Below are 14,657 nucleotides of genomic sequence, written 5' to 3' on the forward strand. Positions count from 1 at the left end.
GGGATACAAGTTAAATATAAATGTGTGTTTATTTTGCAGAAGTATGGTTATATCTAGGTTATGCAATTGAATCATATGATGTGGTTTCGTTCTGGTGCCTCTCACTTAGAAGTGAGTAAAACATGGTAATAATCACATCCAGGTTATTTCCTATCCAGCCAGAAATTTCAGCAGAATCTTGCAAGCTTCTGGCTTGAAAGGAAATAACACAAATCATAATTCCACCTGCAGTGATATCAATTCTTACTTAAAGCTCCTTTCAAAGCTTGTGTGGTTGATGGGGGTGTGGTGAGATTGACTACAGGACTTGCTGTTCCAGGAGTGAGCCTACCTAATATTCTCAGATATTATCAAGTCCCTTTCATTCTGTAAATGTTACTGCGCTGTTTCAACGAAGAGTTTCACAAAACGAATCCTTCACTGCATCCTTTTAACTCAATCCCAAGCCCCTAGTAATGAAAAACCAAGACCAAGGGCTCAAAACTGGCAGAAGTGCCCGAGAAGTCTTCATTTCCCAATCAGCTCTTCCTATCTCTTGCCATTTACCTCACCACTAGCCCTTACCTGCTTCACAATGCTTCTTGAAACTCAGCAGGACAGGCAGAATCTATGGAAAAGAGTACAGTCGACATTTCAGGCCGAGACCCTTCATCAGGACTGGTGAAGGGTCTTGGCCCAAAACATTGACTGTACTCTTTTCCGTGGATGCTACCTGGCCTGCTGAGTTAGAGCATAGAACACAGAAAATCTACAGCACGTTACAGGCCCTTCAGCCCACAATGCTGTGCCAACCATGTAACCTACTCTAGAAACTGCCTAGAATTTCCCTACCACATAGCCCTCTATTTTTCTAAGCTCCATGTACCTATCTAAGAGTCTTCCAAAAGACTCTATTGTATCCGCCTCCACCACCGCTGCCGGCAGTGCGTTCCACACACCCATCACTCTGTGTGTGGAAAAACTTACCTCTGACATCCCCTCTGTACCTACTTCCGTGCACCTTAAAACTACGCCCCCTCATTTTAGCCTTTTGAGCCCTGGGAAAGCCTCTGGCTATCCACATGATCAATGCCTCTCATCATTTTATACACTTCCAGCATTCTGTGTGTTGTTTGGATTTCCAGCATCGACTAATTTTCTCTTATTTCTCAATGCTTCTTCACTCTTGCTTGATTAGAATAGCAACCCTTACAGGTTCTTTTCACTATCAAAACACTGGATCAACGAACGAGTCTCCAACCCCTCTCCCCACTTTAAGGGATGAGAATCCTATTCCTTCCCAAGCACCCCACCCATCTCAAGGAAGAATGCATTCGTTACTTTTCCCCCATGTTAGAGGTTGGACCAGGCAACAGGCTGTCACATTGATTTTTGCAGAAGGGATCAATGACTAAACAAATACATCTTGAACAAATATCTTTCCATGTTGGAAAATTTAAGATTGTAGTACTTTGCATTTAGAGCACGCACTGTTCAAGTGACAGAGTCACACTGCAGGAAGAGACACTGAGGTCAACAAACACTTTGGGATACCTGCCCTTACATTGAAGGAGATTGAATTTGGTAGAGAAGGCAGAGCTTTGGTCAGGATAGACAGAAACCTGGGCCTGGGCCTATTGCGCTGCACATGACACATGGCCTATGACATGACTTTTCTTGAAAAGCAACTGGATCCCAGAAATCAGAACTATTTTATTTATTTATTTTTTTTTAAGTCATTCTTTGGATATCTGCTGTTGGCAGGGCCAGCTTTAATTGTGAATTCCAATTACTCTGAGAAGATAGCAGTACAATGTCTTCTTGAATTGCTGCAAACCTTCTAGTGAAGGCCTTCCCAAAAATTCTGCAAAGGTAGGGAGTTCCACAATTTAGACCCAGTGATTTCCGAGGAAAATTTAATATTTTTCAAGTAGGGATCATGCATCACTAGCAGGGGAACATGCAGCTGGCGACTTTTCCCACATACCAACTGCCCTTGTGCAGTGACTGCAGTACTATCTACAAAATGCACTGTAGATACTCACACAGGCCTTTCAGAGAGCAGATTCCAAACCTGTCACCTTTGACACAAACAAGGATGAGGGCAGCAAGTGGAGGAGAATGCCATCACATGAAGATTCCTCTCCAAGCTGCACAATCATCTTGTCTTGGAAATACATCACCTTCAATGTCACAGGGTCTAAACCCTGAAACTGTCTCCCTAAATGGCTCAGAAAGTTGGCTTGTCACCACCTTCTAAACTTGGGGAATAAACGCCAGTCTTCTCAGCAACCGCAAACCCACCAAAAATTTGAAAAAAAAAATCTATTAAGTGTCTTTCTCTGAGGAGGATAGAAAATGTCCATCAGCGATATGTCCATCTACTTTTATTGGTGGTTGTAATGAAAAATTGCAGTTGGACAACTGACAGAAAGCAGTATCTGAAAATGCTTGTGGGGAGAATAACAAAAAAGGCACTACATTTTGTTTCTCAAATTACTCAACTTGCATTGACCAAGACCGGAGACACGCATTGTTCAGAGTTAATTTTGGTTAGGGATAGTCATACCAATTTTATTATCTAATTTTGCTATCACTAATAGAAAACACCTCTTATATTTTCAATCAACATCCTTCTAATTAAAAGAGTGCATATACTAAGCATTGCTAATTTACCCTTCGGGAAGAAACTGAAATTTAGCAAAGCAGCAAAGTTAAAATCCTTGAGTAGCTATATTTAGAAAGTACAGTAGCGTAGCTGTTAGCACAATGCTATTACAGCTCAGGGCATCAGAGCTCAATCCTAGCATCCTCCGTAAACATTCTGTACTTCCTCCCCATGGATCGTGTGGGTTTTCTCTGGGTGCTCTGATTTCTGCCCACAGTCCAAAGATATATCAGTTAGTAGGTTAATTGGCCATTGTAAATTGTCCCGTGATCGGGAGTTGCTGGGCAGTTTGAAAGGCCAGAATGAGCAATTCCACGCTATATCTCTAAATAAATAACTATACACTAAAACAGACCTGAAAGAGTGATTGAATGGAAAACATGCAACGCATCAAAGAATAAACCATTGTTGGATGTAATGTATGTTCCTTCATAATTTACATCTTTGGAAAGCATTAGGATCAAGGCAGTTACCATATCTGATACACAAGGACACAAGGTGAGGTTAGCTGCCCTGAATCTTTTGTATAATAAAAACAATAGTTTTTCTTCCTAACAATGACACTCATTTCTGAAAATGGCTAAGGAAATACAGAACAATACCCAATTGGCTGAAATTTTATGAAAAATAAACAAACTTCTGGAGGAGCTCAGTGGGTCAGCAAATTTCTGTGGAGCAAATGTCAACCATCCTCTTCCCCAGAAATGCTGCCCGATTTGCTGAATTCGTCCAGTAGCTTTCTTTTTGCTTACAATTACATACAGCGTCTGTAGTCTCTGGTATCTGTCTGGCTGAAATCTTATCTGTTCATCATTGTTTTTCTTTGGTCCTAAACTTCCTGATTTTGGGAGCCCACAAAATTAACACCAGTTTTCTACATTTTTTTTTATTGGGGTGAATTAGAATGCACATTAGGCTTCTAAAAAATCCTCATTACTTTTAGAATGTGCATAGTCAGTCATAGGGAAATTGCTGGAGAAAATTCTTCGGGATAGAATATATGAGCATTTGGAAACCCACAGCCTAGTTAGGGAGAGGCAGCAGGGCTTTGTGTGAGGCAGGTTGTGCCTTACCAAGTTGACTGAGTTTTTTGACAAGGTGATGAGAGAGATTGCTGAGGGTAGGGCAGTGGATGTCGTCTACATGGATTTTAGTGAGGCATTTGACAATGTCCTTCATAGGAGGCTAATCCAGAAGATTCAGATGCATGGGGTCTGCATGAATTGGCTGTATGGATTCAAAACTGGCTTGCAATAGAAGACGGAGCGTAGTGGTCGAAGGGATCTTTTCAAGCTGGAGGTCTGTAATTAGTGGTGTTCCACAGGGATCTGTGCTGGAATCTCTGCTGTTTGTGATATATATAAATGATCTGATGAAAATGTAGATGGGCGAGTTAGTAAGTTTGCGGATGGTACCAAGGTTGGTGGAGTTGTGGATAGTGTAGAAGACTGGCAAAGAGTATAGCGTCATATAGATCAGTTGTAAATATGGGCAGAGAAATGGCAGATGGAGTTTAACCCAGATAAATGTGAGGTGTTGCACCTTGAGAGGGCTAATGCAAGGACACAGTGCACTGTTAAGGACAAGACATTTAACAGTGTTGTTGAGTAGAGAGATCTTGAGGTCCTTGAAGGTGGCAATATAGATCAAAAGGGTAGTTAAGAAGGTTATAGAATGCTTGTTTGTATTAGTCAAGGCACCGAGCTCAAATGTCAAGAGGTTATATTGCAATTTTATAGAAATCTGGTTCTAATTCTGGAATACTGCATGTAGTTCTGGTTGCCCCACAAGGAAGGATGTTGAGGCTTTGGAGAGTATTTACAGGGTGCTGCCTGGTTTAGAGGACATGTGCTATCATGAGAGGCTGGACAAACTTGGGTTTTCTTCTCTGGAGCGGTGGAGGCTGAGGGGAGACAATGATATAAGTTTGTAAGATTATGAGAGGCATAGCCAGAGTAGACAGGTGTATAAGTTTCCTAGAGATGAAATGTCTAATACCAGGGTCATGCATTGAAGGTGAGAGGGGGTAGGTTCACAGGGGATGTGAGGGGTAAGTTGTTTTACTCACAGAGTGGTGGATCATGGAATGTGCTGCTTGATATGGTGGTAGAAGCAAATATATCAGAGGGTTTTAAGAGATGTTTAGATAGGCTCATGAATGTGAGGAAGATGGAGGGATATGGACATTGTGTAGGTAGGAAAGATCAGTTGTTTGGTTTTAAAAAATTTTACATTTTAGCTAGTTTGGCACAACATGCTAGGCCAAAGGACCTTCACCTCACTACCATCCAGGGACCTAAAGAGCTTTTCCAAGTGAGGTAAAGATTCACCACCTCCAAGCTCACCTACTACATTCCATGCTCCAGAAGTGGACTCCACTACAGCAGGTACACCAAGGGCAGACTAGGTTCACTAGACACCTAATGGAAACTCTGAGCTTCAAGTTCCATGCTATTTCAAGTCCTCTCTCTATACCAACCTGCCTGCCCCTGGTCTTCTCCGTCTTCAGGGTGAGGCCAAATATAAACTGGAAGAACAGCACCTCATATTCTGCATGGGTAGTCTACCACTCAATGGTATGAACAGTGAATTTTCCCATTTCAGGTCACCTTTACCTCCTGCGTTTGCCCTCTTCTGATCCACCTCTGGTCCTCCCATCTGGTTCCTTTCCCCATACACTCCTTCCAGCCCACCCTCCATTTACACTCACCTTCCCCACTCCTGATTCCACCCACAGACTTCACAAACCAGACCTCTTCCCCCATGTGGCTCCAACTGACATTTCACCTCTCCCTTAAAAGAAAAGTTGTGCTTTGGAGAAGGCAAGAATTGGAAGTGTTCTTGAAGTGACATGTACAAAACACGGTTGTTAGGATCCATTTACTGAGATACTTTACAACAAATGGGAACAATCTCATGTTTGTACTTTTTAAGATCTCTTTTTCACTTCCATTTTAACATCTGAAGCACCTTTGGTTGAGATGTTGCGTAGCAATTAAGATTTCAATTTTAAGAAAAGGAAAATTTTGCAAAGAACTAAACAATTCATCATTGGCAATTTGTTTACGGAAATGATCCATACTAAATACACTTTGAGATACTTCACTGTGTGTTCAATTCCCAGGTCAGAGCTTCACCGTTACAACCGCTCATACTTATCTGACGGATGCTATGAGCCAGTTGGTTTAACTTACACATATTTAGTTATTGGGAGTTCCATGATGTTTTAGTAGATCTGTTTACCTTAGATAAAGATCTTAAGTCCTCCCACAGTTTAGAAAATTTCCTAGGTGAATGATACAAAGGGTATGTCCACACTACGCCGGATCATTTTGAAAGCAAAGCTTTTTCTCTTCATTTTGCCCTCCCGTCCACACTGAAACGGTGTTTTCAGCCCCCGAAAACGGAGATTTTCGAAAACACTCTCCAGAGTGAATAAATCTGAAAACGCTAAATATCCGGCGTAGTGTGTATGGGGTAACCGGAGAGATTTAAAAACGCTGTCATGACAACACCACAACAACAATGCTTTTTTCTGCTTCTGCTTGGTACTGCGCAAGCTGTTATAACGTGCAGTCAGTGTGAACGGCGTAAGAGTTAAATTGTAAAGTGAGCTTTTTTAACTATTTAAAAACTCTGTCATGACGTGCCAGAACAGATGTTCGTTGTTTTAACAACGAAGTGAAGAAGTGAATAAGTATACTCATTTTGCCCTGTTTTCTGTCCTTGCTTGTATGAAGGTGGTTTACCTATTTATGCAAGTACTTCTCTGACAATAGATGTGTAACAGCCTAATGTAACATTGTATGGAAATACAAGATAACGCTGATGCAGACGTTTTATACATTTAACAAGGTGCTTTATTAATGCAACAGAGTTAGTCAGTTTTTCAATGTTCGTTGTCAGCTGGGTCATACTGTCTGTGAACTCCCTGTTGGTTGCCTCCATACGCTCCAATATTCGTTTTTTTTAAGTTTTAAGTCCTCCTGCGTGACAGCCAAGAGCAATTCCTTTAAAGTGTTTCTACTCTGTAACTGGACAAACGCGCACCAAGTATACTGTTTCATCTTCACTGGTTTTCTGTGTGTCCTGCGCATGCCCAGTAGGAGGAGATTCGCCCAAATATCCACCTAATGTGGACGGAGATGTTTTGAAAAATGCTTAGTGTGGACGCCTGTCGTTTTTACTCGAAACCGGCGTTTTCAAAATTAACTGGCGTAGTGTGGACGTAGCCAAAGTCTTCTTCTAACTAACAAATTTTCTACACATAGTTAGCCCTGATGCTAGGACAGTGAAACAGTCAACCCCATACCCTTTCACATTGGAATTAAGGAGTTATTATGCACCATCTGATTCTCATGTACAATGTGTCAGTATAAGAGCACAACAATGTTAAGTCTCATGCAAGGTAAATATCATAAGCTGTGAAAATGCAAATTAATAAAGGATGTTGGATGTTTGTTGACCAAGCTTTCTTTTTGCATTCTAAGCAGGTTTTCAGGTAGCTAATATACAAATCATGAGAATTGAGCCAACTACTTGAAGCCCCAGGAGCCTTACATCTCATTCTAATGCTTAGAGCTACTTTGGTGTGAAGGAGGCATTGAAAGAGAATGTTCTTACCTGACCGAGAGCAGGGAAAGAGCTCGCATCACCATGGTCCTTGCTAGAAGAACCTGTGCCGCCGCAGTCACTCTTCTCAAGGCCATGACCCGGTCGTGTGGGTTGAGCAAAGCAGATGCTTGTTCCCCAAGTGTTACTCGACCCGATGAACATTTATCCACCGACCCAAGGCAACCTTAAACAGAGAACATGCTAATTACGTTACATTGTGGGGAAAAGAAAAGAGAGTAAGACATGTAAGGGAAAATAGAAAACACAAAATAACATGAGGTGAAAGGAGAACACATACAGCAAGAGATGCAGAATTATAACAAATATATATTACAGGATGCAAGTCCACAATGTCTTTACTCAATTGAATTGTCAAAGCCCCTTGCACCTCCTTGTGCTTCAACATTCAAGGAATCTTGTCTCAAAATCTAAGCAAGAGTCTAGATTTCACTCTTAGTGCACTATACTTTGTGCTAATGCCCAGTCAGATCACCGTGAAACAAAGCTGCAAAATTGGGCAAAGGCATTTTTAAAGAATTGGCAGGTTGAATTTTCCCAGAAATATTAAAATGGAACCTGCACTGCTTCTGAAGGGATTTCATTGCAGATGTTTCTTTATCACCAATCACAGAAGGTCCCAACTTCAAAGCAAGTGTCCCACTACAGGAACACAGCAATGGCAGCAATGGAGGAGAGAAAAGCAATGGTGGAAAGGGAGGATTCTTCACCTTGCAGGATACTAAAATGTTGGTGGCAGACAAAGGCCAGGAATCTCCTGGATAAGCTGTACTTTTGAACCACCTTGAACTTACTGACTAATTTTTACATTAAGAATAGTGCGTAGTTGGTACATGCACACAGATACATCATGTATTGCTGGAAATATATATGCCTTTGATTTTGAGACCCTGCTATATGCAAATTGGCTGCTGCAATTCAATGCGATGGTAGCTATACTTCATGAAGTGCTTGGCTGTAGAATACTTCAGAACTCCAGTTCCAAGAAACATACTGTGCGAAAGCAAGAGCTGAATGTTTTGGCATTACATTGTGAAGCGTTATTACTCAGAAATGAGTACTCTCCCATGCTGAATCTGTCCCACTGGCCATATAACATGCACGTGTTCGCTTAGTGCTCCACCCAGTATCATACTCCCTTTCAGAACATTCAAACTGCTCTTACTGCCCAAAAAATTGTACAAAATTGGCAGAAAATTGTAAATAATTACAACACTCAAGCAAAGACAGCGAAATGAGGAAAACAATGTCAAAATGCAGGAAGAAAAACTTGGAATTTAAAAATATGAAATATTTGGATGTGTAATGGGATTTGTCAAAGTATGTGATGAATACCTATTGTAATGTATGGTAATAATAGAAACATAACATGTCCTTGGAAAGCAAAGTTACCACTATAAAGGGTAAGAGGAAAGTTCAATTTATTTTTGAGGGGATTTTATAAAGCAAGCAAAGGTAATTCAGTGATGTTTCTTTTATAATTTATGTTGCCATTACAAAAATGTTTTGACCTCAATAAATGTCAGTTTTGTAATTTTCAGCACCAAAAGTCCATGGGTGATTGCAAATATCCACTTTCCAATTACTGACAGACATATGTAATACCATTCATTCTCCTTCCAATGAAAACAGCCCTGGCAATGGTCTATTTTCTCATATTAGTAATCTGATCTGAACAACTTTAATTTTTACTTAATCAGGTAAACTTTTTTCACCAACCTATTTGTATGAGAGTTTCTTCCATGCTGTTGGCTGCTGTTACCATGGCAACAGATGCGCCTAATGGATCACTGTCAGGAAATTGGACTGGCTCAGGTACAATTCTACGTTCACTCAAACCAAGAGGTCCAGCTAATAATTCAAACTCTTCCTCTCCAGTCAGCTTCTCATCTTCATCAATGTCCAACATATCCCAATCTTCTGCAGGAGTAATAATAACAGCAGGTAAGGACAAAAAATGGTTAATAGCCTGGAGAAAGGTCGCGCTTAGGGGGTGGGTGCTGACAATACACTTGGGAAGATAAAATGGGCAACAATTTTGATAAGCACCAATGCAGAACATTAGTGGGAAACTTGTCTAAAACATATTCAAAGTGCTGAGAAAATATAAGAACATAACAAATATGGAATAAGCTGCCAGAGGAGGTGACAAAGGCAGGTACAGTTACAACATTTAAAGTACATTGGGACTGGGGAGAGTAGGAAAAGTTTAGGGGATATGGGTCAAAGGCAGGCAAATGGGACTAGCTGAGGAAGGCATCTTGGCCAATATGGATGAATCATTGAATCATCTGGCACAGAACCAGGCCATTCGGCCCAACTGGTCCATGCTAGACATGATGCCCATCTGAGGTAGTCCCATTTGGCTGCGTTTGGCCCATATCCCTCTCAGGGCTTGAGGGCTCCAATGGTCTAATTACGTTCCTCTATTGGGAAGTAAATCCTTTGTTACTCTCATGCATCATTTCTGCTAGTTGACTGTAGCAACAGTTGCTCCCACTCATGGCTGGGAAAATCAGGAAGGAAACATTTGCCCTCAAACAAATCTAAAGATTCCTGCTGCACTATACTGTTAATAATACACATGGTTATATCAATTTAAATACATTAATTGGTCATGAACAACAGAAAACGCTACAAGTACTTAGCAGGGCAGACAATAGAGAGAAAGAATTATCATCTTGCTGAAAAGTTCTTTTATAAGGACTTAATTGATTAGTGATTAATAAAGTACCTTCATAAATGCTGTCCTGCTTGCCTATCAGATCAGGTGCTTGGCCCTTGTATCTGTAAAACAAACTCATACTCATCAAACTATATCTGACGTTGAGGGTGGTCAGTTTCTGAGGGTCAAGATGATGCCGGATGTGGTCCACAACTAAATGCTGTTCAATGACATGGTCCAAGATCTAGAACTGTATGGTGAGGGAGGATCTAAAGGTAGTTCTAGATATTACAAAGGTTCTTTTGGGAAGGTTAAAACCTGTTAAGTCATTGCACAATAAGCGGCTGGAATCTGTCATGTATGTGTGTAAATGATAACTAATTCTAACTCAACAGTTAGAATACCAATCATTGGGTGAAAAATGTTGAAATTAATCTGTATTTGAAATTTTCATGCACAGTGGCACATCTGGAAGAATTGCTGCCTCACGGTACCACTTACCCAAGCTCAATCCTGACCTCTGAGGTGGAGTTACAATGTTCCTCCTGTGACTGCATGGCTTTCCTCCCAGTGCACCGGTTTTCTCCCTCCCACACACGGTAACGCAGCAGTTAGTGCAACAGCAACCCAGGTTCAATTCCCCTGCTGGCTGGAAGGAGGTTGTACGTTTCCCCCATGACCTCGTGGGCTTCCTCCCGCATTGCATTCCAAAGATATACGGGTTCGCAGGTTAATCAACATGGGTCTAACTCATGGGTCTAACGGAAGGGCTTGCTACCACCCCGTATTGCTAAACAATTAAATAATCACAAAGACGTGCAGATTGTTAGGTTACTGTCTCTAAATTGTCCCTAGTGAGGAGGGGAGTGGTGGAACATAGAGGGAGTGAGGGAAGTTGAAGGGTATGTGGGGAATATAAAATAGGATTAGTGTAAAGCCGTATGTGGTGGTTGGCAAGGACTTGCTGGGACAAACGACATGTGTTTGGGCTGAATATCTATGCACCTAAACATTTGGGGAAGAAAAATTAGAGCTGTGTCCTAGACAATGCTGTCCAGCCGATGAGCAGAAGTCTAACCTGCCGCCTGACTGTAACTTGTTGACTTAAAAGGATGATTCAAGCATGATTCGATAATTGTACCTACGAGGAAAGACTAGGAAATTTTTATTGAGTTGAATGGACTTGTAGAGGGCTTATACAGAGAAAGAGAGCGGGGTGGGGGGGGGGTCAAAAGCCACAAGTGTACATTTTAAGTAATTGGTAGAAGGTTTAGGGAGGAAACAAATAAGGGCTTTTCCATCCAGATGGTGGCAAAGGTCTGAAATTCCTTGCCTGCAAGGGTTATAAGGGGTCAGAACACTGTAGATTTAAAATGCTTGGATTTTAGACTTGAAGATAAAAGACTAAGATGCGTGCACTCTTGCGTGAAGAATGTGTACTTGAAGGACTGTGACTGGATGCTTCAGATAGGTATGGACATCTTATCCAGTCTGGACAATAAGTGGCTCCAGATACAAAGCAATGTGCTTGTTTTTTTTCTATTGTGAAGTGACCTTGCAAGGTTAATTAGGAATGGAAATAAATGTTTGCTGAACCAATGATGCCCACATCCTTGTGAACACATTTTGAAATCCAGACTTTTAGAGAGCTTAGTCCATGGGCACATACATTAAAAGATTAAGTGCTAATATGTTGATAGCATAGATTTTTCAAGTTATTAATGCATAATATTTTTACATGCAACATGTATCCATTTCTACTAGTTAGCAATGATGTATAGAAACTTATGGGAGCCAACATTTAGTTTTAGAATTTGTGGAAATCATTCAGAAAAGCTCTCTCAATTTTATTTTAAAGAAGTGGATTGTGTGGTGACTAATCACATTTTCACTGATCTTCGCTCACCTCTCTGAAACTGGGATCTTTGTCTTGCTCTTCGTAGCCAGGTACTTGTCTCTGCAGCTGCTACACAACAGGTAGTACGGATTTCCGCTCCCACACTCTCCACCAAACCATCCATCAACATAGGACCCGTTGCTGCGGTAGCCCTGCCGGTTGGCACTCCGCCCACAACCTGGATGGTTTTTCTTCATATGATGATTAAACTGAGTAACGCTTTCATCGCAGAGTTCACAGATGACCAGTTCGTCCCTTTCATCAGACTCACACACATGCTGCAAATAAACAAATGGGTCATTCTGAGGAGAAACCAACAAAACACAATCTGGGTTAAGAGTAATTAAAAACAATTTTTAAAAAGCTAGCATCAAACACAAACTGTTAGTATGATTTCAAACAAAAAGATTATTGTCCCGTGAAGTAATTCTTTGAATGATATATACTTGGACTGATTTGGAGAAAGCTACAGCTCAATTACGTTTGTAAATACTACAGTATTGCTGTAAGTGGTTTTCCTATCACCAATAGACAAAGATCTAGGCTGAAACTAAACAGAACTGGTAAGTTAAATTATAAAAATCACAAGCTCTAGATTACTGAGGAATGACAGGAAAGAGTGATTTGTGGAGAATGTAAATAATTAAGTAATGTATGATTTACATTCTTTGTAACCAGCATGAACATGTTAACAGTAGCAGGCCACTGTGGTGCTGGAATTGTCATTGAAGTCAGATGCCAGGACTGAACCACTGGACACATGAACAACCAGTTCAAGAAGCCCAGGCTTGCTGTGAGGTTTATCTGAGGTAGACTGGAAAGCACTGTTATTGACTACGAAACAGTGGAATGGGAAGAATAAACTTCACTCTAACCTCCATTCCCCCTTTTTTAAAATCAATTCTGCAGGCTGATAGCATTGCCAATTTAGCTGCCCATCCTTTGGCAAATAACTTTGTATGCTTTTTTTTACTGTATTGGAAGCAAGTGTTAAGCTTCTGAAAATTATTAATTAAGGCAACTATTCTATAAGCACCTGTTCACATCTGGAAAGATAAACAGCAAGGCAGTAATGAAAGGTCCAAATATATCTGGTGAAAATTTTTTAGGAAAAACTGGGATAAATCTGAATGGGAGCATCAAAAAATGGGTGATTTGATTTAAATGTGTCATTTGTTAACTTCTGAGCCAAAAATAACATCACTTACGAAACAATTTAACAGGTTCAAAAGCATTCAGTTGTAGATGAATTTATTTGTGGAATACCATTGGTGTTGGTTTTTTATGGCCAGTCTTTTAGCATGTGTTTGTTTTGCGCCTGTTATGTTTCTTTTGGCTCATTATTTCAAATTAGCTGCTACACATCTTACATTATGACAGTGACTGCACTTTAAAAGCGATTTGCGGCCCAATGAGCCCTTGGGGAAGTCTTAAAGTAAGGAAAGGTGCTATCTTTCAAATGCCAGTTATTTCCACTGAAGGATCTGGCTTTCTCAGCATTATTAGTATGAAAGATATTTGACCCTATCTTTTTGAAGTCAGACTGGCTATGCTAAAGAACAAGAGATTTTATTTAAAATTTGCTACGAATGAGGACTCTGTTGCTTATCATATAGTGTATTTAACATTACTGCAGAAGAATTAACCCCCTTTTTATAGGTACAGTAAGATTTCTATCTTAGGAAGTTAAAAGGGTTTGGTTTCAAAGAACTGTCTGAATATTTAATCTCCCAGTCTGCTTCATCGTGGACCTTTAATCTTATTTGTCTACCTATATGGAATTCCTCTAGAAGTGTAACATTATATTTTGCATTTGGTTATTGTTTTCTTTATGTATTACCTGAAGTACTTGTGTAAGAAATGATCTGTTTGGATAGTACACAAACAAACCTTGGTAAATGTGACAATAAACTAATTACCAATATCTAAATTTAATCATGGGTTCTCAATGTAAATTAACAATGATTGATATTTTATTGTAAGACATATCACTGAAGAGAAATATGCAAAAAATAAACTTTTTTAAATATAAAACAGAAAGTAGCAACTTAGGAAGATGGGATATTAAAGACACCTGTCAAGACTTTCTTGTTATGGTGTAGCTTTGTAAATATATATTTCAATGAAAAATAAAATTATGGAAAAGGACATCTCTAACATTAAGAGCCAGAAGGATAAATTGCTTTGTGTCCTGAGAAATTCTATAGCCCAAAATTTCCTTGGAGTTTTTAACAGTTCCTCTGCCATTGTAACCGTAAATTACAGCAGAAATAATGGGACTTCCACTGCACTTATGGCAAGGTATGACCCCAAACCAGTTCTGGACTTACGATGTAGTAATGTATCTCTCTGTACAAAAGTAAATAAGTCATCCATACCAACGTGTTTTTTAACTGATAGCATCTTAGATTGTTTTCTCCAATTTTGGCAACATGATCAACAAGGGTTAAAGCACAGTAAAAGCAATTGTGGAGTAAAAGCTCAAAGCAAGTAAGCAAAAGCAGCGGAAGCTGCAGCCACACACCCATGTCGGCCAGTCCAATACCTCTGGAATCCACATTCCCAATATATCACTATCACTCGCAAAGTCCTGACCAAACATGGCTTCCATTGCTTCATCGTCCAGGTCGATCTCCAACTCTTCATCAAGGCTGAAGTCGTAAAGGGCGCCTGGGTCTTGTGGTACTGGTGCACCCTCTCGCCGACTTTGATTTCGATGTGCCTGCACTGAACGGTACAGACCTGCTGCAATTTTAAAATAAATGCTTTATCAAATTATTAAACACATAAAATAAGACTGCAGTGCTATTTAAAAG

The 14,657-nt window shown here is 40.2% G+C and overlaps 1 protein-coding gene across 7 annotated transcripts in view; it reads right to left on the reverse strand.

The window, feature by feature from the left end:
• herc1 (HECT and RLD domain containing E3 ubiquitin protein ligase family member 1) overlaps nucleotides 1–14,657 on the reverse strand; it is a 273,938-nt gene that overhangs the window by 69,313 nt on the left and 189,968 nt on the right. For 5 of the 7 annotated variants that reach the window (XM_072282232.1, XM_072282231.1, XM_072282233.1 and 2 more), the window contains 5 exons: nucleotides 14,366–14,586; nucleotides 11,851–12,119; nucleotides 10,014–10,066; nucleotides 8,999–9,199; nucleotides 7,271–7,445 (listed from right to left, as the gene is read on the reverse strand). In XM_072282232.1, the coding sequence (XP_072138333.1) occupies nucleotides 7,271–7,445; nucleotides 8,999–9,199; nucleotides 10,014–10,066; nucleotides 11,851–12,119; nucleotides 14,366–14,586 (919 nt within the window). The remainder of the gene's footprint in view (nucleotides 1–7,270; nucleotides 7,446–8,998; nucleotides 9,200–10,013; nucleotides 10,067–11,850; nucleotides 12,120–14,365; nucleotides 14,587–14,657) is intronic. The other 2 variants (XM_072282229.1, XM_072282230.1) reach the window with 2 other exon arrangements.

Source organism: Mobula birostris, chromosome 18 (genome assembly GCF_030028105.1).
Source record: "Mobula birostris isolate sMobBir1 chromosome 18, sMobBir1.hap1, whole genome shotgun sequence".
NCBI lineage: Eukaryota > Metazoa > Chordata > Chondrichthyes > Myliobatiformes > Myliobatidae > Mobula > Mobula birostris.